At 45.6% G+C, this 27,205-nt stretch overlaps 1 protein-coding gene across 1 annotated transcript in view; it reads right to left on the bottom strand.

Moving 5' to 3' along the window:
• Positions 1-27,205, bottom strand: part of KIAA0319 (KIAA0319 ortholog) — a 993,525-nt gene that overhangs the window by 360,067 nt on the left and 606,253 nt on the right. Inside the window, exons 5-6 of the mRNA XM_086965138.1 lie at positions 4,013-4,111; positions 1,215-1,312 (exon numbers count right to left, since the gene is read on the bottom strand). Coding sequence (XP_086821264.1) covers positions 1,215-1,312; positions 4,013-4,111 — 197 coding nt within the window. The remainder of the gene's footprint in view (positions 1-1,214; positions 1,313-4,012; positions 4,112-27,205) is intronic.

Below are 27,205 nucleotides of genomic sequence, written 5' to 3'. Positions count from 1 at the left end.
ACAGCCTGGCGCTCTGCTGTCTGCTCAGCCTGGAGTCTCCACTCGCACGTGCACCCTCAAGTACCTTGTACGGATGGGGGAGGGGTCGCTGCAGGGCAGTGATTGGCATTTATGTTTCTGACGTATTCGGGAACTGCAGCGATGAACTAGGTTGTCAACTTTTCCCTGAAGAGTGTCAATTACGCATTCGCCAGCTAGGTGGCAAGTGGCAACTACCGCACAGGTGCTTTGGGCCCTAATTCCTGCGAGATAAATAGACCACTACTCCACTGGAACCTGGGATTTGAGTAAACACCTCACTTACTGAAAACCGTGACTTGAAGATACGGTTCACATCATCTCTTTCCTTCTTTCATTTAGTTGCTTCCCTGTGAAATGGCACCAAATAAAAACCAGTGTGCGCCTCGCGCTGAAAGTAAAAAAAAAAACGAGATGGGAGAGGAGAAGGCAGCAGGGGGAGGTGAGAGAGTAGGGGGCCTGCGGCTGTTTCCCTTGCGGGAGCGAGCAGGAGCCATATGTTAAAGCTCGCTCCCGCAAGGGAATCGCCAAACAACGTACATGCGTTGCATTCAAAGCAATGCGTGCACATTTTTTACCGAAAAACAGAATCCTTTGCTAAAGGTATTTTTCCTATGCAGCGCGCAGACCTAAAATGTGGTGGGGTACAACCCTAAATAACGTTAGCCAGGTGCCCTACATGGACAAATGAGATGATAGTCATAAACTTTTACACAAAGTACTCTGTGATAAATTACGTTAAAAAATGTAGTTCAGCTTGTATTCTGCTTTGAGATTGTTATTGCTTGATTAGTAAACCAAACACTCAATCTCTACTATATTCCAGGTGAGCTTGGAAAGTATTTTACTTTGGCAAGAATGGCAAATGGTCTTGTGAATGCCTGACTTGTCACAAAGGTATTTTACAAATCCAATCATTAAAGACTTTCCTAAAATATGTGTATTTCAGGAAGCCAAATCAGAAGTGACAAGGTTGAATGATGTGCTTCATGTAGAAATTACTCTACCTAAAATTAAAGTCCACCAAGGGTTCTTCTTTCTTTTTTTTATATGTGTGTCTATCTAAGGGTTTGAAAGATTTGATTTTAACAAAGAGATCAAAACTGAAGTCTAGTAGATCCAAAGAACCTGCTAAATGGAAATCAGAACAGTTAGCAATAAAAACCATGTACTGATATGATGGATGGTTTGCTTACATGAGACAGTTTCATTGTTCTGGCATTCTTACTCTCAATTTCACCTTCATAGTCAGCAGGGTGGGTTATCAAACTCCACTCATAGTTGAATGATGTCTCTAATGGATAAAGATAAAAAACAGCAATTAGCCAGATCTTTAAAAAACAGGTACACCTACATTCTGAGGGAAAGAGCAAGACATACTTCTGAAGTAATGGCTTGACTGGTATTCTTAACTGCAAAGAGTCTTACTCTTCCTTGTACAGTTGAAAATAAACTAGCCATCACACCTGCCCCTTCAATTGTGACTTCTTTCTGGCACTCCAAATCAGGGAAGTCTCATTTTGTTTCTCCAAAGCTTAGACAGCTTGCAGCTTGGCATTTACAGATATGGCTGCATCTATTACCTCTCTAAGCTACTAAGGGCTATTCAAGAGACCGACTATCAATCTTGAAGCTGAATTATCACTTGGCTCTGAAGGGGCATACGCTACACCTAGGGCCAGATGTAGGTAGGCATTTACCGGTCGGTAACGGCCGAATTCGGCCGTTACCGACCGGTAAATGCAATTTGAGATGTAGGGCCCTGTATTTTACAGAATCGGTAAATTTACCGATCGGTAAATTTACCGATTCTGTAAAATACCGAATCGGTATTTTTTCCGATTCGGTAAAATTGATATGTAGGTGGGACTCTTCTGAGTCCCACAAGCATTACAGAATCGGTATTTTACCATCAAATATTATTTGATGGTAAAATACCGATTCTGGTGTGCATGCACATGTGTGCATGCACACCTGTGCCATATGACAGGCAGACCTGCCCTTAGGGCAGGTATGCCTGCCACATGGCCCCCGAAGCTTTTTTGGGGGTGCTAGAGGGTGTCAAAGTGACACCCCCTGCACCCTTGTCAGAATCGGTATTTACCGATTCGGTAAATACCGACCGGTAATGCCCCATTCATTCCTATGGGCTTCAAAGCCCATAGGAATGAATGGGGCATTACCGGTCGGTATTTACCGAATCGGTAAATACCGAATTTTACCGATTCGGTAAAAGGGAACATCTGGATTCCCTACATACCAACCCCTCACATTTACTGAATCTTAATTACCGAATCGGTAAAATTCGGTAATTTTCGGTAATTAAGATTCGGTAAATGTTACTTACCTACATCTGGCCCCTAATGCTTACAAGCATAGGGCCCGATGTAGGTACCAAATACCGGTCGGAAACGGCCGATTTCGGCCGTTTCCGACCGGTATTTGGCCTACTGAGATGTAGGGGACCTTTTTTTGTCCGATTCGGTATTTTACCGATTCGGTAAAATTACCGAATCGCAAAAATACCGAATCGGTAATTTTACCGATTTTTTAATTTGGGATGTAGGTGGGACTACTTTCTGTCCCACAGGCCCTTCAGATTCGGTATTTTAACACCCAATCCAATTGGGTGTTAAAATACCGAATCCAGGTGTGCATGCACATGTGTGCATGCACACCTATGCCATGTGACAGACAGACATGCCCTTAGGGCATGTCTGTGTGCCACATGGCTCACATGCCTGTTTTGATGGTGCTAGAGGGTGTCAAAGTGACACCCCGTGCACCCTTGCACAAATCGGTAATTACCGAATCGGTAATTACCGATTCGGTAGTGCCCATTGATTCCTATGGGCTTCAAGGCCCATAGGAAGCAATGGGGGATACCGAATCGGTATTTACAGAATCGGTAAATACCTAATCTTACAGATTCGGTATTTACCGAATCTGAAATACCTACATCTCCCCCCCTCTAATTTACCACTTCATAAATACCGATTCGGTATGATTCGGTATTTATGAAGTGGTAAATGTAGATTTACCTACATCGGGCCCCGAGTGATTTGCCCAGAGAAGTATTCATTTTATTTCATCCTTAAATTAGGAAAATATGGTAGGTCACCCATCAGTGAAACTTGAGTACTGGCTAGAAACAGAGGCTAAAATAATCTTTCTTCCCTTATATGTAACTGAAATGTTTATTTCAATAAATTATTTGATACATGGAATTTTGAGTATGGTCCTATCCTTTCTTTTTGCAGATGTACGCTTACATCATGGATTCCTGTAGTTCTCTATGCAGCATTCCGTCCCCCAGCTATAATACTAATATACCAAATGGGAATTAAAACTACTCAAAATAACCAGATTATTTCATTATTTGGCAGTGAATCTTCATCTGGATGATGTTTGCCAAGTTATCTTTTAGTCCCCTTAAAAGCTTTTTTTGACACAAAAAGTAAAACATGTTAAGAAACCTTCTGGGCCATGGTCTGATGTATATCAGCATATATTATCCATGAAATTATAATAACTCATATGTAATACTAACAACAGAAGCAGGATACACAACACAAAGGCAGTAACAGGAGTCAAACACAACTGTGAAAAGTAAGGAACTCCAAAAACACCTAATACAGGTGCAGATCACAGAATTCACTGTGACTTAGTCAATATAGTTTAAATCACAAAAGAACAAATGGTTTTGTATGGACATCCTCAAATGTGGCCAGAACTACAATAACAGAATCTGAAATTAATTTCTTTATTAGGTACCCATTTTTAAATGTTTACTTTCACTTTGCATTGGTTTATGTGTCCAAACCTACCCTATGAAGTGGTGAAAATTATTTCACTCGATGTAGAAACTGTAAATCTAACCTTTGCTTTGATCTATGCCCCTAGCACTCCAATCTGATGCACAACAATATCTAACATGTTTACTTCATGGCCTGCTTGGCATTATTAAAACAGGAATAAAATGATGAAAACTCACCTTCTGATGGTGCAGGCACAACAAAGGCATTCAATTCTACTTCATCCTTAGGCAACATTATTTGAATGTCTCCACCTGCTGACACCACAAGTTTTTTGACTGAAATGAAAAGGGAAAATTAGAAAAGAAGCCAAAAAACACAGTGTGGCAACAGACCCACAAAGCACATAGAGGTTTTACCTTTAACAACTATGCAGACAATTCTATGGCATAAGTTTCAAGGAAAAAAAGTGTTGCTACTGTATGATAGACATGTTCAAGTGCTTTTATTCTTCCACAGCAGCATTTTTACGATTTCATCCGACACATAATGGGCCCGATTCACAGAATGAACTTAAGACTAAATCCTACACTTACTACTATTTGGTATTCACAGAATGCACTTACTACTTTCGGGATTCACAGAGTGAACTTACTACTTTCAGGATTGATAGAATGAACGTACTACTTTCGGTATTCACAGAATAGATTTAAGACTACTAACTTTACGTCCGCACTCGGGGTGTAAATTCCGGCCCGGAGGCGGAGTTTCTGGCTTAGGGGCGGAGCTTACGGCCCAGAGGCAGAGCTTCCGGGCCGGAGGCAGAGCTTGCGGCTTGGAGGCGGAGCTTCTGGCCCAGAGGTGGAGATTTCAGCCATGGCTAAATACCCACCTCCGAGCCGGAAGCCCGCCTCCAAGCTGCAAGCTCCGCCTCCGGGCCGTAAGCTCCGTCCCCAAGCCATAAACTCCGCCTCCGTCCGGAATTTACGGCCCGAGTGCGGACGTAAAGTTAGTAGTCTTAAATCTATTCTGTGAATACCGAAAGTAGTAAGCTCACTTTGTGAATCCCGAAAGTAGTAAGTGCATTCTGTGAATACCAAATAGTAGTAAGTTTAGGATTTAGTCTTAAGTTCATTCTGTGAATTGACCCTGAACTAGTCTCCTCTCATTGCTCTTTCCGGATGCTCTGCTTCGATGATTAGTTAATGCCATGGGGTGCTATGGCATGAAGTTAAAGAATGAACTAATCAGTAAAGCAGATTCCTGAGCGGAGAAATGTACGTTCATAATCCCAGTAAAACTACCTTTAACTCTAGCAAATTTATGTGGAGAGACAAATCAGTCATGGCAAATAGAAGGGACATCCTATAACGACAACGAAAGCAAGAGCCCACCATCACAATATTGCAAGATTAGACGGATTGATTGGGATTGACTAAGACTGGCTGTCCAGAGCTATCTGTCCTCTCCCAGGAGAAGCTGTAGATATCACTGATGCAGAACAGTAAAACTCTACAGGCCCAAAAGCTTCTGAAAGAAGAAGGTAAGTATGAAATGGCAAGCCACTAACATAAACCTGAGCCTCTTGTTTTAATTCAGAAGACAATGCTTCCCGGTGCATGGAAAGACCCATATTATTGGCTCTGTCAGTGGTGTTTTTGAAGTTTTAGCATACAAATAATTTCTGTTCCAATGCCTCATTGCCCAGATTAAACATAAGCCTACCAAAGAAGATATGCACAGAGGAGGAAGGCTTACCAAGTGAGATCATGCCAAACCTGAAGACCATATGTGTCCATGACTGCAATGAGAATAGTTTGTTTGAGTGACAGACCACCTTCTTGATATAATTTTATTTCTTAGCTCGCAAGACATATGAACTAGTATTCAATGAGGAATGAAGAAGGACCAAAGACAAGACAGTGTGTCAAGGACTGGACACTAAAAAGTCTGTTGAGACACTTTAACTGCCAGAGGAAACCGCAACTCTTTTAAGTAGCAACGGTGCTAACCTTGGCACGGAACAGTATATATGACGGGTATTAAGATCTCTTTCAAAGGGTGCCAGTTAGGAGGACAATCCTAGCAAGGAGAACAAACATTCTTAGCAATATTGTGGCTCTTATTAGAAGATGAGGATTACTGGAGAAATAGGCAAGGCACAAAACTCCACCTGACCTCAGGAAGGAGAGAAGAGACAAGTAGAATACAGGCATAGAGCTCCAGATGGTCAAAACCAAAACAGTTGAAAGCAAAATATCAGGGATAAATATGATAGCAAAAGACAATGAATGAGACACAAAAATAAGGGAACAAATGTGCTGTGAAGCAACCCGCAGTTGGAAATTCCTACTTATATATCATATTAACCGGAACTGACATTAGAAGAAATCCGTCTGTTATTATTCTATGGGCAACCTACCATCTTTGAGAGGGCTGATTAAATGACTTGACCATGCCCTCTTTCTGAAAATCCTGGTGTACACCAGATTGACAAAGAAGAAGCCTGAGTTTGACATTTCTGGACCAGCGCTGCATTTTGCAATCCCACCATCACCAACCACAACCAGTACTCTGACTAGCTTGAATAATATGTCTCTGGCTGGCAGTACGTGCAGAGGCACCAGGGCTCTTAAGATATTTACAAAATCTATTGCCACTTCATTTTCTTTACAGCAACCTACGGGCGGGAGTGCTCTCTCTCTCCTGTAGTGCAAATATATAAAACTTGTTTGCACTGGCCACATATGGCGCTGGTATTTGGGGAATTCCAGAATTGTAACTGTCCAGCTGAAGGAAAAGAGATTTTGTAGAAAGGCCCTGTGGGCTCCCCTCTCGTCTTCTACTTATATTTGTCATAGAGAAATAGGCATCCCATATATTGAGGACTACATCAAGACTCGCCGTTACTATGACTTGCTATTTGGAAAAATGAGAAAGCGTGTCTATTTAGGAACATCATTCATCTTTGTCTTAAATGTGAGAAGGGGTTCGAGATTTCCTGGCTTACCAGCGTTAAGATCTACATTTTGTGCAGTTTTGCTGATCCACTCAAAAACTTAGACATTAAGAAAAACAGTTGCGCCAGGTATTATACGATCAGGCTGGCATCATCTAATAGCTATACAAGGAATCTGTGAAGAACAGTGTGGCAATTTATACATTGTTTACTCCTCCAGTTAACATGGCAACGTACCTGACTAGAGTTAAAGGGCAATGGGAACGACGTTTTCAGTTTAGATATAGAGCAGGCACAGCAAAATATCTGGTATGTTTTCGTTTGAGTTTTAACAGTAACCTGGATTCCCTACCACGTCCTTGTGATGGCAATTCTGGACGATCTATGTCACATTCTATGATCTTCTATGGGTTTTATCTTATGTATTGTAAACATTTTCAGTTTCCCTTTTTTTTAAACAAATTTTATTCGTCTGCACATACAAAGAATGCATAGCTCCGAAACCCCGGAGTCTGGTGCACACAGTATTCAAACGATAAGGACATTGTCAGATGCGAGCCCATCAACTGGCGCTCCACCGCGTAGGCTGGATCGCCCCAGTCCCCATACCACCAATCATTCAGGACCAAGAGGTGCGCTGCTTGATAGTAGGAGAGTACATCAGACGTGGCAAGGCCACCAGAGTATGTCGAGAGGAAGCACGTCCGCAATGCCACCCTGACAGCACCCCCCTCCCAGAGGAACCCGCCCAGTGCGGAATTGACCTGCTGGAACCAGCGAGGCGGAATCGGGTATGGATGATTCAGCAGGTGGTACACGAGCTGTGGGAGCGCCACCTTTTTGAATATAGCTGACCTCCCATATATGGTCAGTGGCATACAAGACCATGCCTTCATGTCCTTGCGTGCGCGATCCCAAACCGGGGTGAGGTCGCGATCTCGGGAGACGCTCGAGTCTTCCAGGCCGAGATCGCCACCTGGGCGCGGCGGATATTATGCCGGGTCGCTCTCCGGGACATGAAGCCCGCCTGGTCCGGATGAACCAGGTCTGCGATGTAGGGCCTAAGCCTATTGGCAAGGGCTTTAGCCAGGACCTTGGCCTCCGTGTTAGCGATATCGGGCGGTAGGACGCGTGGCACTCCGGGGGTCTACGCGGCTTCAGAAAGACTACCACCTCGGCGTGTCTCCAGTCGGGGGGGAGCACTTCACCCTCCCGTGCCTCCTCAATCACTGGGAGCATACGGGGACCCAATTGAACATGGAATCTCTTGAAGAACTTGCACGGGAATCCATTGGGGACTAACGCCTTACCCGGATTTAGCTCACCCAGGGCCGTACCCAACTCCTCATCCGTGAGAGGCTTATCTAAAAGATCCTGCACCTCGTCAGGGACAGACCGCGGGAGGAGGTCATCTATGAACCGCTGGACGATCTCAGCCGTCAAGCATTGCTGAGGCGCATACAGCCCCTCGTAGTATGTTGCAAAGCTCTCTGCGATGGCAGGGGGCTCCAAGATAGGCAAACCCGGCGAGTCTAACAACTGGGGCAATGGCTGGGCATGGAGAGCGCCCTGACACAAGCCGGGCAGCATCTTACTGGACTTGTCTCCCCATTGGTACACCCGACTACGTGTAGCCAGCCAGGCCTGTCAAGCCTCCTCAAGTAAGACAGCGGCATACTGTTGCTGAGCCAAGACCAATTGCCGCCCAATCAATTTACGACTCTCATCCCTGCTCCTGCGCTCGAAAACCTCCAACTCCGCCTCACGCTGCACCAGATCCCGCCGTCCCTCCGCACGAGCCGCCGCACACCAGGAGATATCCACCCCGCAGGGTAGGCTTAAGGGCCTACCAAAGGACCGTCGGGGAATCGACAGAGTATTCGTTAGTAGTTAAGTATGAGTCAATCTCTCTAGCCATGCGTTCCCTGTAGTCAGTCTGTAGCAGGTGCCATCCCGACATGCGCCACCGGAACGGCTGCCTGGCTCGGCCTATGCTAAAGGTGAGGGCGATCGGCGAATGGTCAGACAAGCCCTCGGCAAGATATCAGCTGATACTATCCTCCAGGCCAGTCCCCTGGGTACAAATATATAGTCCAGCCTGGAGAACGAGCCGTGCACCGAGGAGAAGTAGGTGTATTCTCGGCGCGTGCTGTGCTTGTAGCGCCAAGCGTCTGTCCAGTCAAGTCCCGTGGTGAGGGCATGCAGTTTGGTAGTGGGCCCCTCCACCTCAACACCCACATCAGTCGCTCCCTTCCGCCACCTATCTACACTTGCATCCATCACATCATTCCAGTCCCCCCAACTATTGCGAGGGCATCCGGCATCGCACTCCAGAGAGACATCACTTTCTCCACTAGGGGTCATTGCAGCGGTGGCGCGGGCGTATACACTACCAAGGGTCACCTTATCCCCCCAACCCTACCCTGAACAAAGATATATCTGTCCTGAGGATCAGACCAACTCTTCTCATGTATAAAGGATACTTTACAATGTATAAGAATTGCAACCCCCCTAGAGCCCATCGTAAACCCAGCATGATAGGCGTGTGTAAACCCAAAGCGTTGTAGGCATAGCACTTTAGTGCCAAGTAGATGAGTCTCTTGTAGCAACAGAGAGTCTGCCCCAGCTCTCTTAGCAGATCGAAGGACCGCTCCCTGCTTCACCTTGTCCAACACCCCCGCACATTCCAGCTCAGAATGCGTAGTGTGCCAGGATCTACCCGCCCTCCCTATTCAACAGCAGACATGTGACAGTTGTAATGTAGGGGCAGCATACAGCTCGATGACCTGACCAACAGTGATCGAAGAGCAAAAACAGCAGCAATAGAAGCGCACTCAAAACCCCCAACCCGAACCCCCAACACCCCCCACCTCTCCCCACCCCGCACCTCCCGAACATGGAAGCACCTGTAGCGGACGGATCGCGGTCTAGGCCCCAACGGGGGACCAAGTACCACCCCCTCCAATGGATCCCCTGAGAACACCCCATAACAAGGAATCTTCACCCCTTCCCTCCCACTCCTATGGGGCAGGTACCCAGCCCAATACATTGCAACTGAGCATCATGAATAGAAACACACAGTTCAAGGGAAAAGTGTCAGCCTTCATTTCACCACATGTGACTGCTCCTGCTACGGGCCAGGGTGCGGAGACGTCGATCCCGCACAGGAGTTGCACCCAGATCTTGATCGCCTATTGTTCCGCCGCTGACTCCGCAGACCCTCACGGGCCACTGCACTCGAGGAAGAATCGGATTCGCCGCCCGGGGGACCATTAACTCTGATTTTCACCGTCTCATCTGTCCATTGGAACACCTCCTCCGGGGAGTCGAAGAACAGCGTGCGGGACTTGTATATTACCCGCAGCCACGCTAGGTAGAGCAACGCATATTGGAGCTTGAGGCCCCAGAGACGGGCCTTGGCAGCCAGGAATGATTGTCTCTGCTGCTGAACCATCTTCGTATAATCCTGAAAGATGAGGATAGTGGCGTTGCGAAACATGAGAGGAGCCTTCGCTCTCGCCTGCCTCAGAATGACATCCCGGTCCGAATAGTTCAAGAATTTGGCTATTAGCGGCCTCGGACGCGAACCAACTGGGGGTTTCTGCATAAGGGCCCGGTGGGCCCGCTCCACTACCAAACAGTGGGAAAGGGCATCCGCGGGGAGCCAGCCCTCCAACCACTGGGCCAGGAAGCGTTCCACAATGTCCCCCTCGCATCCCTCAGGGAACCCCACAAAACGTAGGTTATTCCGCCGTGCCCATCCTTCAGCATCCTCCACCTGCATGGCTAAGCCCTTCTGAACTTTCTCCATCGCTGCCACCTTCTTCTTCAAAGCAGACACGTCATCTTCCACCTCGGAGATGCGGGACTCCGCACCGGAGATCCTCTCCACTGCGTTCCCCAAGTCCTGGCGGAGCAGCGTGACATCAGCACCCACTGTCCCAATTTTTGGGTCTAGCATGTCTCCGGACTGCGTAATCGCGGCCAGCAAGGCTGCGTTGTCTGGAGCTTGAGGCTGTAAGTCTGTGGCACTAGCCACCGGGCTCACTTCAGTGAATTTGTCTAGTGTCCCCTGCTTAGAATGGAAAGGGAAGACCACTCGGTCCCCCCGAACGTATAGATGGGTGCCCCGATCCCCCAGGAAACTATTGTGGGCGGGGGGCGTGTCCCGGCTGGTATGCCCGAAGCGGCGTAGCCGGAGCACGCCCCTCCCGCCCAGAAGAGGTTGGCCCAGACACCCGCCCGGGGGGAGACGGCCATAGGCCCCTCCTAGGGGGGGACGGCTATATGCCCCTCCTACGAATTTCCTGGGGGTCGGATATCCGCTCCGGCGTAAGAGAGTGTGGGGAAGGGGGGGAGTCCACGCTGTCCTTCTTACGGATACCTCGCACGAGGACTCGGACGACCTTAAGATGGCGTTGAGTGAAATGGGGCCCCCCACGACAAGGGAAGTTACAGTTGGCTGCGAGGGTAAAGTCCTCTGCGCATGCGCCACTCACACCGTGAGGGCGGGAATTTGGTAGTAGGGATCTGACACCGGTTAAGACCTTGCCGTTGGCCCTTAATGCTAGGTTGTACAATTTTATCTTAGAATGTTATGCATTTGCAGGATGCTAGACTCGGCTAGGAAACCTTTGTATTATAGATTTGTTAAGGTTAGCCAAAAACTTGTCTTCATCAAAATGTAATGGAAGTTAAAATTGTACATGATTCATGAAACGTTTTAATTTAAAGTTTTAAATTTTGTTTCATATTTTAATAAATACGTCCGGGGGGGTAAGGCCCCCCCGCCTTCCAAAAGTTCAAACCTGTGTCTGTCTCCTCCCATGGAGAATTGGTGTTGGGAGGGGTGGCGGGCATCCCGGCCCATATGGCCACCTCCTGCGCGGTCGCGCGTCATGGCGCCCGGCCCGGGCGGGGTCGCTCCAGAGAATGTCACCGTCCGGGGCTAGCGGACCAGCAGGGCCCCAGGTAAGCTGACCGACCCACCTCCACTGCCTATAGGCCAGCCAGACAGGGCTCCTCAGAATTCAGTTTCCCTTTTTAAAGAAAAGAGGAGTCAGACACTTGAAAGATGCATTAGAAGTGCTTTTTCACCAGGTATATGAAGACGAAAACATTTGTCTGGGTTCCTGTCTCAAAGCACCTATAAGAGCACGTTGCTCAATGACTACGGTATAGTTCTGATGTATGATTATTCAGGTTATGCATTTTTGACTGGGGCGTATTTTAATTATTATATGTCATGTTTTGTATGTTTCATGATTACCTTTTAAAGTAATAGATTGTCTGATTTGAATTGTACTTTTATGGCTATGACATGCATTCGAATAAAGTCATTGAATTGAATGGAATGAAATTGATAGAATAGCCACTCAGAAGCAGGCCAAGTGCAGCATCTCGGAACAAGGAACTTGTCAATGCAGACTGTGTACCTTTCTTTTTGGCAGATGTGGCAGCTCTGAACTGTTCCAGGCTACGTTTTCAGCAGAGATACAACATAAATACTCTCAAGATTCTGGGCTTATTTGGGTGCATTTGAAAGAATCTGCAAAATAGAAATGCAGCATTTAGTGACAATGCATCTTCCCAGGAAGACTCTATAGAGGCATAATCTCTCTAGCTGTTCGGGAGCTGAAAACGGGGCAGAAACATAAAAGAATCATACATTTCTTTAACCTCATATTCAGCCTGCCCTTGTACTGCAATTGATGGAAGTGTAGGTTCAGATGGCCGTTGGTGGTCAGGATGAGGCTTCAAATGTGATCAATGAAAAACAGAATCAATCTGCCAAGTATAGGGAAACTACAATCGAAAAACTACAAACTTTATCTGGTGGGTTGTCAAAAAATCATATGTATATGGTATTTCCATAGCACTAACCAAGCAAAAAGACAGTGGAATGCTGTACAGGATCAAAACAAGCATAACGTCAACGAGAAATAGGAAAGATAGCTGGGTTGTGGACAGTTAATAAAATGTAATGTAGTGTTCCTTAACAAGGTGACTTTATTGAGCTATTTCCTAAATTGGAGCAGCAATGTGGTGTTTATGTTGTATAGATAGATGTTGTTACAGATCCTGGATGCATGGATAGAAAAGGCAGGCTACCTTTTTGGTTTGTTTACACTTCCTAGCGAGCAGTTTGATGCAGGTGTGCCAAGAACTATCAGAGATGGTTTGTTTGTCTGCAAAATAAGTAGGCTGCTGGTTATGATGGCTTTGTAGATAATGAAACTACCTTTGAAGGTGGTTCAGGCTGGCAAGGGGGGCCAAAGGAGTTCCTTCAAGACAGAGGTGGTGTGATCATATTTCTGTACAGCATGGATGAAGTTCTGAAGTCGCTTTTGAGAAGAAAATATTTCATTTTCTTTAAAGGAGAGAGCTAGTATAAGGGTGCTTTTGTTTTTTGAGCAATGCGTTCCTTGACGGTGAGGTTAGTGACCAGGGTGAAGCCAATGATTTCACATTCAGGGAAATTTGGGATATGAAGTCATCAAAATTCATTTCATTACGCCAGGTTTGTACTGCTTCTAGTTTGCTGTTCGTGATTGAACCTTAACTGACAAGTGATGGAAAGGAAGAAAATGAGAAGCTAACTAAACCTTTCTTTCTTTCTTTACAGTGAAATATTAAGAGCGAGGAGTATCTGTAGCAAAAATGAAGACTATAATAAAGAAATTGACATTAGGACAGAAATCAGCAACAGCATATAAGAAAGCTGCAACGAATAAGGAAAAATAATGAGAGACTACAATGTCTAGACAAGATTGACGAAAAAAGTTCAGTCAAAAACATAAGAGATTTGATGCAGAGAATAGATTCATCAAAAGGTATACATTAGAAAGTGATAAGATCCATACTAATACTAATAATATTATAAAGAGAGAGCCCAAACCGTTGAGGCGGGTAAGCTCCGGAACCACAGCGCCAACCGTTACACCGCATACAGATTCGGAACGGCGAGTATAAGCAGATGGACATAGGCTAAACATCAGCCCAACATATACATTACAAGGGAAAAAGACCGTTAGGGACAAAGTAGTCCGTTGTGGGCGTGGGCCTTGTGCTGTAAAGCGATGGGCGTTTGTTTGAAGTGGGCGTGTCGCGTGGGGGGATAGCGTTTTGGGGCGTTTGACGTTGACGCGCTGTGTGGCGTCTAAGTGCACCACGCCGTGTTTGTGGAGTGCATATTGTGCATGCCAGGACCGATCAGGGGCGTCGGCGGGAGCGGACACACACGTTTGCCTCCCGCGGCAAGGACACAAAACCGCAGAGCGCAAGCTCACCTTCAGTGCCTTCAGAGCAAACGCGCAAACGATTGACGGATTCTGAGCGCCCACACAGACGGAACTTCTGCGCATTCATCTGCAGGTGCAGAGGCGCTTAAGCATCGATGGGGCGCTATTAAAAAAGTCACGGACTGTTGGTGACACACGCACAGCATCGCGTGACCGCTGTTGGACACTGTGAGGCCAAGAGGCAAAACTGCATCCACACGCGCTAAACGTTGGCACTGCAGAGGCACCTATCACTGTGGCGCTTCCTCACACTGGCTGGACAAGCGGAGGCACATGTTCGGCTGCAATGGACACCTAGCGTTACCATATTTGCACTGCTCGACTACACAGGTAAAAAATAACTTTTTAGACTTTCATTTTCATCCCCGGACAACGTCAGGGCGGGCCGCTAGTATTTTATATATTAAAAGGGAAATCTGCCAATCTTTAAATTGGATAAGGACATTAACCAACACATTGTAAGTTCACCCAAGGCCACTTTGGATATAAATAGAGTTATTAGAATCATAATATGCTAAAGTGTATCAATTTCCGACATATACAAACAAGTGCTTAAATAACGACCTAGGGCTCAAAAGGGCAGTGACAAATGTGATCATGTGTTTGCTGTCCTTATGTCATGGAAGAGACAGCAGTGTTTAAAGTTCATAGAGGTAAAATATGCAGAATTCCACAATTAATGAACTCAAAACAATATGCTGTGTTCACATTATAATTTGCGAATGTAAATCAGACTATGTAGTCTCCAATAAATGACAATTAAGAGGGAGGTGGAAAAAACATGTGCGCCTTAAAAAATAAAAAATTGTCTACTTTGGGGGAATGTTTGTCAAACACACTAGATCAATCCAAGAAAATCAATCCAAAATCTGTGGAATTTTCCATATGACAAAAGACCACTTAGAAGGTAACAGAGAATTGGCATTAGGGGGGAAAAAAGCCTCCCGGATACATATGTGGAATAAGTGAACTACTGACTTAATTGTGATTAAGCAGATGCATAGGCCCAGCCCACCCGGACTTGTCTACTATCAGAACTCCGACCGGTCAAGGCCATTGGGACCTGGCTCCTGCAAATCAGGGCACCCACCTTGCATCTCTCCATCTTGTTCTCTCTCTCGCTCTGTCTTGGTCTTCCTCCCTCTGTGTATTTTGTGCCACTTCACACACTCTTTCTGCCTTTTCTCTCACTCTAACTGTAACTGTTTGTCTTTTTGTGCCTTTGTTACTCGCTCTTTATGCCTTCTGTCTCAATCTGTATGCCTTTTCTCTTTCTTTCTTTGTGCATTTTCCTCTCACTCTTACTGTGACTTTTCTGTGTCGGTGTCTCATTCTTTTGACTCATTGGCCATTTCTGTGACTTTTCTGTTCCATTTCTATTGCCTCTTTGTGCCATTATGCCTTTATGCGGTATGCCAGAAACTCTGGTCCCCCATGACCGACCGCTACACCACCGCTATCCTTTGCACCTTGAACCTCAGATGCCCCATCACCCTCTGCTGGTATACCACACAACATGAAAAGAGCTTTCACCTGCACCACCGCACCCTCAGTACCAACCAAGAATATATCCACTACACTCACCCCCCACACATATTCAGAAACCTACCAACAAACAAACCTGCACCTCTCTTTTCCCCCCACAGACCTATAGCATGTATGCGCCTCAACAACCACTCGCTCAGCAAACACACCATGGATATGTAGGACGTGCTGGAAGATGCCTCCCTGTTCATCACGGAAACATGGCTGACTGTACTGTTGCAGGGATTCCGTGCTCAGACAGAACTGTGCATAGAGGCTTGGAACCTCAGTGAATTAGGGTGTGCCAAAACTCACCTTAGCACCCAAAAATCCCCTACCAGACTAGCAATCAGTGTCTCATTGGTCATCATAAACTCCCAATGCTTAGACAAACCAGAACATGAACTTAGTACACCTCAGGTAACGTGGAACACATGAATACTCTTTTGTTATACAATCATTTCAATCCAGAACAAGGAGTAAAAGAGGACACGTGCATAATTGAAATGTTTATTCACTAATGCCGTGCTCTCAAGCGCAGTATCTTAGCTAATACAAGCAAACATATTATAAGAAACAAAGTATTCAGCATAGTCACTAGTCCATAGAACACAAACGGTGCAAGCATAGTATTATGCTAAAATGAATAGGGTTTAACAAAACCTAATTCTCACCCTCCCTAGCTAGTATATTATATTATATCTAAGAAGGTCTCTTGTGGTTTTTAGTAGAGCGGCCCCATACCTCAAGATCCTAGTGGTAAGGGATCACATCATCAGCAACCAGCTCTCTGCATGCGAAGCACCATCAAGTGTGTGTTATGCTCTTGTGCAAAGCAATATAAAACGCGCCTAAAGCCAGAACTTGGCTGCAGCTGCATGTATGTTATGTCTAGGGACGTGCGAAGATCAGTGCTCATAACAACTACTGTGTTGAGATATCCTTGAAGGTTTCAGCACTCACTGTACAGACACAGCTCGCCAAGCAAGGCTGATATCAGTGTAGCAACATATTATTCTCGTATGAATCGAAAACATTTTACTAGGCTCAAAGCTAAAGCAGCAGATGTGTGTCGTGTGCAAAAAGCAGCAGAAAGGAAAAATGGCGTTTAAACTCACAAAAAGCTCATGCTAACTTAACACAGTAATCAGGCTACATCTATCCATATAGCACCCTCCCTTGATCCGAGCACGTATCAGATAAGATAAGATAAGATCAATAAAACGCTCAGTTCGAAATCGAGTATGTGAGGAAAACATTTTGTCCGCATAAAAATCCAAAATCTCACCAGCATGACATTGTAATGTCCACTGTTTGTAAAGCCAATAGGTCTGCATTTTTTTTTAAATGTCCATAAGAATTTGGAAAAATTTTGAGAGAAGAAAAAAGCATGACATCAATGGCTTCAATAGGAGTCAGCCTAAAACTGAGTAGGCGAAATAAGCAGCAACCGCTTCCAAAAGAAAGTCACTGTTATCATCCGAAAACAACTCAGCCATCCAATTTAATAGAGAGAAAGAACATACATGCTCTTCAATTACCGCAGACTCTAGTACCATCAGAGGACAACTCGGTGGATTCTCAATGAAGCTGTGTGCCAAGAAATCTTGCGCCGCTGCGAATATATTCCAACGACCCAGAACTCCATGCATCGCTGCAAAGGCCATAATCCCTCCGTCAGAACAAAGCAATTCATGAGCAACTAAGGGAGATGATCATAATCCACTTCAGGAGACACCAAATTGCACAGAGACACAAATCCAGGGCCCACATGAAATCACAGCTCAGGCAATGAAATACAGGCTGGACACAGGTGAAATAGGAAAATCGAAATGATAATCCATATGATGCACTCAAAGTGGCAAGTGGCAGCACACCATAGTATTCAAGCATCCTGTTGCGAAACAGTGCTAACTGCTCCCGCTCGTTTGCGAAGACAGGACGGACATCCATTTTGCAATAAACAAAATAGTAACAAAAAAACAGCAGCCAGTGCCAGCAAAACAGGAAGTGCAACAAATAGACCAGAGAATATCGAGTGAAGGAAAGCAGGAACGACTCCAAATAGTTTCTGGAAAGAAGTCACTAAGCCACCGCTTACTACTTTAAAAAAAATTAGCCAACCCCGAAGTGGAGGATGCGTTGAAGATTGTGTGAATCAGCTCACCAAAATGTAAAGGAAGGTCAGTATTTAATAAGGCATGCACTTCTGTGCGGATGTTTGCTACGTGAAGGACAAATGTTTTGCGAGCAGATGTCAGGGCAACTTTTTGTGACAATAAGGCTCTTATTCTGCTCATCTTATTGAACTCTGACTTCAAGGCCGGAATTCTTGGCAGATGGAAACATCCAGGTTCCCATGCGGGGGTGGATAAAGCACATTCTTACAGCAAACGACACGCTCACTCACTGTTACAACGTAAGCTATGCCTTTCAATAACTAACAACAATCTTCATTGTTTAAAAGTAAATAACTCCCGTTAACTAATAAGATAAAAGTCGGGACTATAGTAGGCACCGGTGTACCTTTTAAAACACATGCTAAATTAGGGCGGTTCTGGTTACATGAACCATGCAATTGGATGTGCCTACACATCAACTAGTGATCTGGTGTTTCTGTACACTCATCTCCATTCAGATATACCTCCTTTCCGTCTCTAAGGCATCTAAAAGTAAAATGGAGCAACCAGGCTTCATGTAAGTAGGAGGTACCGAGCCGCTCGTATCTGCCTATGGTAAAATACTTCATGCAATTTGAAAACTGGAAAAGGGCGAAAGGTAAAGTAATCAATCCATGCATTAGCCACGTTGCAGCCGTGGCCTCTGCCACTGAAAAGGGTAAAGACTCTAAGCGCTCAATGTGTAACATTGAAAAAGAAGCATCTCTCATGGAAAGCAAACGTTGTTTTTCAGTCAAATTAAAAGGTGCAAACAGAGATGGGACATTAACACAGGCCCAAGGCACTTTACCATTTTTCAGCATCTGTAAGGTCCACGCAAACTGCATAACAGAACGCAGTTGATTTTGACCATGGTACAAAACAGACACCTCATCATGTGAAATTTCAACAACAGATGAAACAATGTTATCTAATGTGTAAATTCGGGAAGGTGTTGTCCACAACTGCAAGCACTTTTTCTAAATTAGCTTGGTCAATAGCCCTAAGGCGGGTAGCCGCTTCAATCTGTGATGTTTTCCAGAGTTCATTATAAATGGCATAGATCCATCTTTTAGATCGACCGTTCGCCGGGCCCTTTATGAAATCATTCAAGTCAACTTCGTCGGTCAGTTTAGATAAATGCAATTTAACTGACTCCAATGAAGAGTGCTTGAGCCAATGCTGACATAATATGCCTACAGAATAAGTGGTAATAGAATGGTCACTCTCAAAACGGGGATCTACTCTGACTTGTGTAAAACCCTCAGCTGGGCCCAAAAAACGATGCTGGCACGATTCTGCACTTCGGTGCCACATTAAACAACCCTTGGGATCCAAACTGGAAATGTTAAATGATGAATTCAGCAAATGGGCTTGCAATTCTTTAATTGAAAATTTAGTTGAATTTTCCCAACCTGAATATTCCTCCAAATTTGGGAAGGAAGGAGAATTTAATTTTTTAGAAGTAGCCAATCCAAAGCATGTTGTCTGTGAGATAGTAGAATTCAAAAACAACATATGCTTTGGGATGAAACATGCACGGTGCAAAGCCTCAGTGCCTTGTACCTGCCAACTTTTAGAACCCCAAACTGATTTAAGGTCAATAGTTTCCTTCCACAACTCGTAGCCACCAACAGCCAGTTGGTCTAGAAAGGACTTCGAATACAGTAACTTAGTATTGGTAAGTCTAACGTTGGAATTGGATTTGTCTGTCATTTTAAAATAAAATGATGCGGGATTGGACTGATTAAAATCAGTAAAATATGTATACTTTTTCAAAAATGTGTCTGAGCTGCCTTTCAAAGGAGCTGGGCAATGTTCCCACTGGGTATAATTCACAGTACCCCTCCTAGAATTAGTTTTGTGCAAGTAGTGATTGTCAAAATGTTGGTAACAAAACAAATCACCATAATTAGCAGATTCTAAATATAATTCTTCAGCATCAAAGGCAGCATAATATTTCAAATCAGCAAACAAAGCCTCTACGGCCCGAACTTCCCAATCATCAGAACGTATATTTTGTTGAACCACATCCCCCATATTAACTCTAAGCACAATAGGAACAATAACAACTTCAGTCGGGCCATGGATTTGAAATTTAACTGCATCCCAGACTATTCCATCCAGGACAGGCCACGCAGTGATGTTAACAAAGGCCAAGTCTCTCTTCAACCTGTGTGCTGAATGTGATGAGGAGTGGGGAGCTAAAGTTCCATTCAGATGTTTAATACATGTTCTCTCCTCGACATAATGTCCATTGACAAATCGGGAAAAATAAAACACAAAACCAATTGACATAAAAATATAGAGAGCAAAAAGCCCCAGCCAAATGTAAGTCCAAGGGGGTATCAAAAAATGTTTTTTAAACAAAGTCCGTAGGCTCTCAGCCTTGTGGGCTTCTCTGATGTACGTGAAACAGTGTCAAATGAAAATCTGGATTCTGTGGCTAAACGAGTTTGCAAATCAGGCATCGATAAGTCAGTTGGGTAGGTGTAATCTGTATCATCAAGGTGAGCACCAGGCAAAGCACTCAATAAAGGACTGGAAACTGTAGGCATCTCGAGGACCACCTCCGGTGCACAATCCGAAGCAGTGGCCAAAACAGAATTTCTCACCATTGAAGGACATGAGACTGCCGGTCTCATGCTAAGAAGAATCGGCCACTCTGTGTATTTTGACATTGTCAATGGAGATATACCTGTTCTCTTTACGACCTGGAAGTGGTTGTAAAATGACTGTTCTTGTGCCCTTCACTCCAAGCACGGGAACCGGAGCACGGTATGAGGGACCAAATTCCTTTTTCTTATCGATCTTCTCCTGAACTAGTTCTCCAACTTGGGGTAGCCAGCCAACTACCGGAATCTGCAAGGCATCATCCGGGGTGGAGGGCAAGTGTTCCTTTGCGAGACATTCTCTGGTCTCTTGTAGAGTCTGTAAAACATTGCAATGTTTATCTACGTCAAAGGAGATATCCAAACCGACCGCGTCTAGACGACCAAGGTCCTGGACATACATCTTGATACCAAAGAGCATTTCGTATGGGGTCCGCCCACCCAGAGACCTTCTAGGGAGATTATTAAGGGCACGCTGCACGCTATTAAGATGGGCCAACCAGTTTCTGCCAGTGCCTATAACTCGAGCTGTCAGTGATTGCTTTAAGTCACGGTTCATTCGTTCCACAACACTATTACCCTCAGGCCGGTATGGAGACGAAAACTTGACTTGGACCCCCATCGAAGCCATGGCATCCCTATATGCCTTAGAGGCAAAAGCAGGACCCTGATCCGAATGGAAAGTACCACAGGCAAAAATCCCTACAAAGACACACAAATCCCTGATGACAGTCCGTGAATCAGCGCTGCGATGAGGCCAGACCCAAACAAAGCGTGTGCATGAATCAACTGCTACCAAGATGTACTTGTACGCAGTATCAAAAGAAAAAGGACCACAGTGATCTAAATAAAGACAACCAAACGGTTTATTAGAAATGAACAACTGTGTTTGGGGTGGACGCGTAGCAGTTGAAGGCTTAATCTGCCTGCAAATGTCACATTGAAGGACATAGTCACGCGTCTGTTTGTACAGTCCCCGCCACCAAAAACGTTGTTGTAACTGAGACACAGTAGCAGAAACGCCCGCATGCGCAGACGCAACCTCTTCATGGGCCGCTGTGATCAGTGAATGTCTGCGATCAGAGTTGGGAATCAACCTCTCCCCAACTTCCGGAATTTTCACATAAGGAACCTTATCGGGACTTAAGTGGTATATGTACTTCGAAGGAAACCCCTTAGGATATTTATCTCCCTTCTCAGTGGCAGCAACAGCCGCCAAGATATCATTATCAATCTTACTCTTGGACCGTGTGACTGCTGCAACCAAATATGTCGATACCGCTGATTTCGCTGCTTCATCAGCAAGCGAGTTGCCAACAGCGTGGACTCCCACGCGCTGGTGACCGAGAGTATGAATTACAAACACGAGTGGCAACTGCTCTTTAAGCTCAGCCACTCGGACCCAGATCATTTTATGTTTTATTGTGCTACCCTTGGAATCACGAAAATCATTCTGAATCCAAAAGAACAAGTTTTCATTGTAAGACTGGACACAGTAGTAAGAATCACTTACGATCAGTGTAGTCACACTAGGATCAGCATACTCCAATGCAAGCATCAGAGCACGGAGCTCTGCTAATTGTGCGGTGCAGTCCTCTAGAGTCTGCGTATGCACAACTCTGGTCTTGAACTCATCGTTCACCATGGCACCTACCACAATGGCGCATGCGGAAACGTAGGCGTGTTTAGAACCATGCGCAACCTGCGCCGAACCATCAGTGTATATGATGCAATGGAAATCCTCCAAAGGCCGCATAGCTAAAGGTGCAGGATGAACAAACTCATATTGCAAAAACTCCTGCGACCGTAAGGAGGCGTCAAAAATGAACGTGACATCCGGAGACATCAATGACGCAGCCCATTGTATCCACCGAGGGTGCAAAGCTTTAGAATTCGGTACACTGGCTTTCGTAACTGCCTCCAAAGCAGGACACTGGGTAACTACCAACATGCGTTTTCCCTGTGACAGAGCGCGTTCCTTTAGAATCGCCAACTGCACAGCCGTCAAAACTTTCTCCACAGTGGAAAATCGCATTTCAGCCGAAGTGTACAAGTGTGACTTGTAAGCAATAGGTACTGTATCTCCTTCGATAAAAGTAAGGTATGTGAAACCCACCGTCCCAGGGATGATTCTTATCACCAGGTTGGGGTGATTATCACAAGTCAATAAGTATTTAGAAGCGAGCAGACCAGCCTGCAAAGACTGCAGTATAGCTGAGTGCTCAGGCAGCCAGTTTGATTTCGTAAAATTTGGTTGTATCAAAGCATACAAGGGCTTGATACGCTGAGCATATTCCGGAATGTATGTCCTTCCGAAATTCAAAAAGCCCAGTAAAGATTGTAACATTTTCAGAGTTGTCGGAGCGCGCAATTGTGCGCATTTCTCCAAGAAGTGAGGAGCCAATCCTCGACCTTCATTGTTGAGCTCGTAGCCCAGGAACAACACTGTGTACTCTGCAATGTGCGATTTTGCAAAGTTGAATTTGTAACCAAAGTCCGCAAAGCTACAAATCAAGCGGTCAACTCGACACAGATGCTCCCACAGTTCGTCATCCGTGAGATAAATGTCATCCACATATGAACAAGCATCTGGGTCAACTCTCTCTAAGAGAGAGACTATGCGGGCATCAAACACTCCAGGACTATTCTTGTAGCCCATCGGTAAGCGTTTGAAATGTTTTTGGACACCGCCGCAAGTAAAGGAAGTCCATTGGGAACTAAGACCATCCAAATGGTGGGCATAAAAACCGTTGGAAATGTCAAGCGTGGTTTTAAACAGCTTACGCACGAGACTATCCACTAAAGCAGAGCCGTGAGTATTTTGTACTGCACAAGTACGGCAATGCGAGTTTAAATGCCGGTAATCCAATACGAAACGATATGAACCGTCAGGCTTGGTTACAGTAAAAAGAGATTTATTCATTGGTGACACACAAGTTTCAATAACACCATGATATTCCGATTGTTCAAGGATTTCCGCAACGGAAGCCTTCGCTTTGCGCTTCAAGGGATATTGGGGTTGAGGCTGAGGCATAGACCGCAAAGGAATCTCGTGGTGAGGGGAAAATTTATCCCATCCACAGTGAGTACGGTACAGAGCCGGCGCAAGGGCCTTAGCCCACTCTTCTGCAAAATTCAGCGCATGCTCCTTCGAGACTGTGTGCGCGAAACTAGGGAGGATTACCTCCTCCCCTCTCGGAGCTGCGAGCACAAAAGGTGGGGGCCAGTCAGCCTCCGCTAGCAAAATGTCATAGGTAGTCGTAAGATTCTCCCAAAATACCCCTTCTATAGTGCGTTGAATGTCACCCTCAATGAATAAGACAATTTCATAGATCCTGTCAGGGGGAGCTACTCTAGTGTCAGCTGTCTCAATAACAACATAACGGTCAGTCGCTGTCACCTTCAGTAGTGGACGCAGGGCCTCTCGCACTATGGTAATCTCCGCTGCGCTGTCCAGCAAGGTCAGAGCCCATGTCTGAATCCGAAGCTGGGTTCTCACTATCTGTAGCATATCTGTGTGCTGTCAAAGCAGCGACTTTCTTCTTCTGAAACTGGGATCTTTTCGGTGTAGAATCGTCCTGCTTGCCTTTGCCGTCTTTCGGGCGGGGCGGGGCGGGTCATGTCCTTGTTGGCCACCCCGACCCTTGCCGCCTCCTCCACCACCGGTCGAAAGGGCCGATGTTTCCTGAAAAGAACGAGGAGAGCGTTAGTCAGGAACCTGAAAACGATCAGGTGACTTTATCATCGGGCGATCGCGCAAGTCATAAACACGTTCTGTGGGCGCAGGCAATGGAGACACAGGACGAGACTCCTGTTTCTGCTGTTGCTGTTGTTTTCCCTGTTTCTGTTTTTTAGGCCAATTTTGTTTTTTGGACTTGGGCTGGTCGTCGCTTTCCGACTTCTGCCCTTGGAGTTGTTTTTTCTGTTTAGTAGAAAAAGGCTTGAGGCCCCTACTATTGCGGCCCACGGTTTTATAAGCCGCCAAAATAATTTTCGCCAACTGTCTGGGTTTATCGGCATCAGGAACCGCCTGCAAAGTATTGGCAACCTGAAAGTTCGCCACATCCCCCTTGACATTAGCAGGTATGAGATCGGAAACAACATCAAAGGAGCCACAGAGGTGCATACCCAATTCAACCGCAGCCTCCGGTCCGTGGTCATCCTGAACACGTTTAAGGACCGTTGGCAGGACAGTCATAGACGGAGTGCCGTAACACCTCGCGTAGACCGCCGCAAATGTTTTACCCCAGGACTCACAGTCACTGATTTCGGGGATCAAATTATTTGGCAAGCTAACTGTCAGAATCCTGTGTTTTTCACCAGGAGACGTGTTAGGAAATACAGCTTCCAGCTGGTCAAACTTCTCGGCAAGCTAGAAAGGAAAATCATCCTGTTCCTGGGGACGCCTGCCCATCACAGCGTTGACCATAACGGGACTGAGCTTCATACCGCCCCGTCCGGCAGGAAGCGCCGCACCACCCGGGGCCCCGCCTGGGAGATTGCGGGTGATGTATTGCACTAACGACCTAATCACGCTAATTGTGACTACATATAGTCGTCTTAACTCAGCTACTGAACATGCTCCATGTTGAGGATGAGGGGTAAACCCAGCCAAAACAGGCCAAGTAGCGCCTGAAATGGACAAAGGACCCAACCTCGGAGCTGCTAACGGATGGGGTAGGGTACCATTAAACCGAACTCGATGCTGCCAAGTATCAATAGGAACCTCCTGTGCCCTATACGGAGTATATTCATTCGGTACAACAGTGGGAGTGTACGTATGGAACACACCAGAAGTACCGTCCACAGCTGGGAAGGTCACCCACGAATAAAAAATTTCGTATGGGTAAGCTGCTTCCGCACTCACCACCATTATGACCGCTATGCCATCCACGGGAACATTATGATTTTGCAAATGATTGCGTACCGCAATGCGACTATGCTGTGGAATGTCCACCGCGGCCATAGTGACACAAAAAGGTAAAGGTACAAAGTCAACCCTGTAGCACAACTGGGTAGTAATTCAAGGAAACCGTTTAGAAAGATTCAAGCTTGAAAAGACCTATACTAATATAGGTAGGTTTATCCGACACCACCGTTAACTGGAAACAATAGTGAAGGTGTTAAGGACCGAATGATGTATTACTCAAGTATCACGCTATAAGACCACCAACGATCGGGCGCCATGTCGCAGGGATTCCGTGCTCAGACAGAACTGTGCATAGAGGCTTGGAACCTCAGTGAATTAGGGTGTGCCAAAACTCACCTTAGTACCCAAAAATCTCCTACCAGACTAGCAATCAGTGTCTCATTGGTCATCATAAACTCCCAATGCTTAGACAAATCAGAACATGAACTTAGTACACCTCAGGTAACGTGGAACACATGAATACTCTTTCGTTATACAATCATTTCAATCCAGAACAAGGAGTAAAAGAGGACACGTGCATATTTGAAATGTTTATTCACTATGCCGTGCTCTCAAGCGCAGTATCTTAGCTAATACAAGCAAACATATTATAAGAAACAAAGTAATCAGCATAGTCACTAGTCCATAGAACACAAACGGTGCAAGCATAGTATTATGCTAAAATAAATAGGGTTTAACAAAACCTAATTCTCACCCTCCCTAGCTAGTATATTATATCTAAGAAGGACTCTTCTGGGTTTTAGCAGAGCGGCCCCATACCTCAAGATCCTAGTGGTAAGGGATTACATCATCAGCAACCAGCTCTCTGCATGCGAAGCACCATCAAGTGTGTGTTATGCTCTTGTGCAAAGCAATATAAAACGCGCCTAAAGCCAGAACTTGGCTGCAGCTGCATGTATGTTATGTCTAGGGACGTGCGAAGATCAGTGCTCATAACAACTACTGTGTTGAGATATCCTTGAAGGTTTCAGCACTCACTGTACAGACACAGCTCGCCAAGCAAGGCTGATATCAGTGTAACAACATATTATTCTTGTATGAACCGAAAACATTTTACTAGGCTCACAGCTAAAGCAGTAGATGTGTGTCGTGTGCAAATTTCACTCTGGGTGGGACTTTGGTCTACTGCCCCCGGTCCCATGGACCAACTTTGCAAACAACATCACAGACTTCATTGAACCACTACCCCCTTCCCTCCAGTCATCGACACCATCATTTTTATCCTCCTAGGAGACCTGAATTTCCCTCTTCAGATGCTCTTCTTGACAACTTTGGGAAACTTGAACTAATCCAATGTGTCACAGAGCCCACAGAGGATGCCGGACACATACTAGACCACCTCTTCACATCTTTCGACAACATTACAATCAACACCCCAAGACCTGTCACCCGGACAGACCACGCCACAGTCAGTTTAACAATCGACATCCATCAGCCTAGAAGAGCCCCCACAGTGGGCCCAGCATTCCAACACTAGAACAACCTAACATAGGGGAACTGGACGACCACTCTACATGAGCACAAACAAAAACTCACAGGCTTCCTGGCACACTACATCAAGAACTTCAGCAACTGACACTCTGGCCCCCATAAAATTAAGAAATACAGTACAAACCAGAACACAAGTCAGCTGGTACACAGAAGACTTCAAAATGGCTAACTGCCACTGCAAACAACTGGAACAGAAATTGAGAACCAGCAAAGGGGAAGTGCAAACAGACACAGTCAAAGCCATCCAGAGGAGGTACCAGCAGCTCATTTGAGAAACCAAGAAAGAAGCCCTAGTTGAATTAATAAACACAACTAAAACAGCAGCAAAGAAACTCACAAGATCTGTGTAATTACCCCTTGAACTTCTGGAGCTAAATCCTGACCATATACAGCAACCCCTCCCACAACCAGGCCCTCTGGCTCTCTCCAGAAGTCTCCTAGTTTATGAAGGAAGTC

This window comes from Lissotriton vulgaris, chromosome 4_1 (genome assembly GCF_964263255.1).
Source record: "Lissotriton vulgaris chromosome 4_1, aLisVul1.2, whole genome shotgun sequence".
Taxonomy (NCBI): Eukaryota; Metazoa; Chordata; class Amphibia; order Caudata; family Salamandridae; genus Lissotriton; species Lissotriton vulgaris.
The sequence above is the reverse complement of the archived record's forward strand: the minus strand, read 5'-3'. Positions and strand labels throughout refer to the sequence as shown.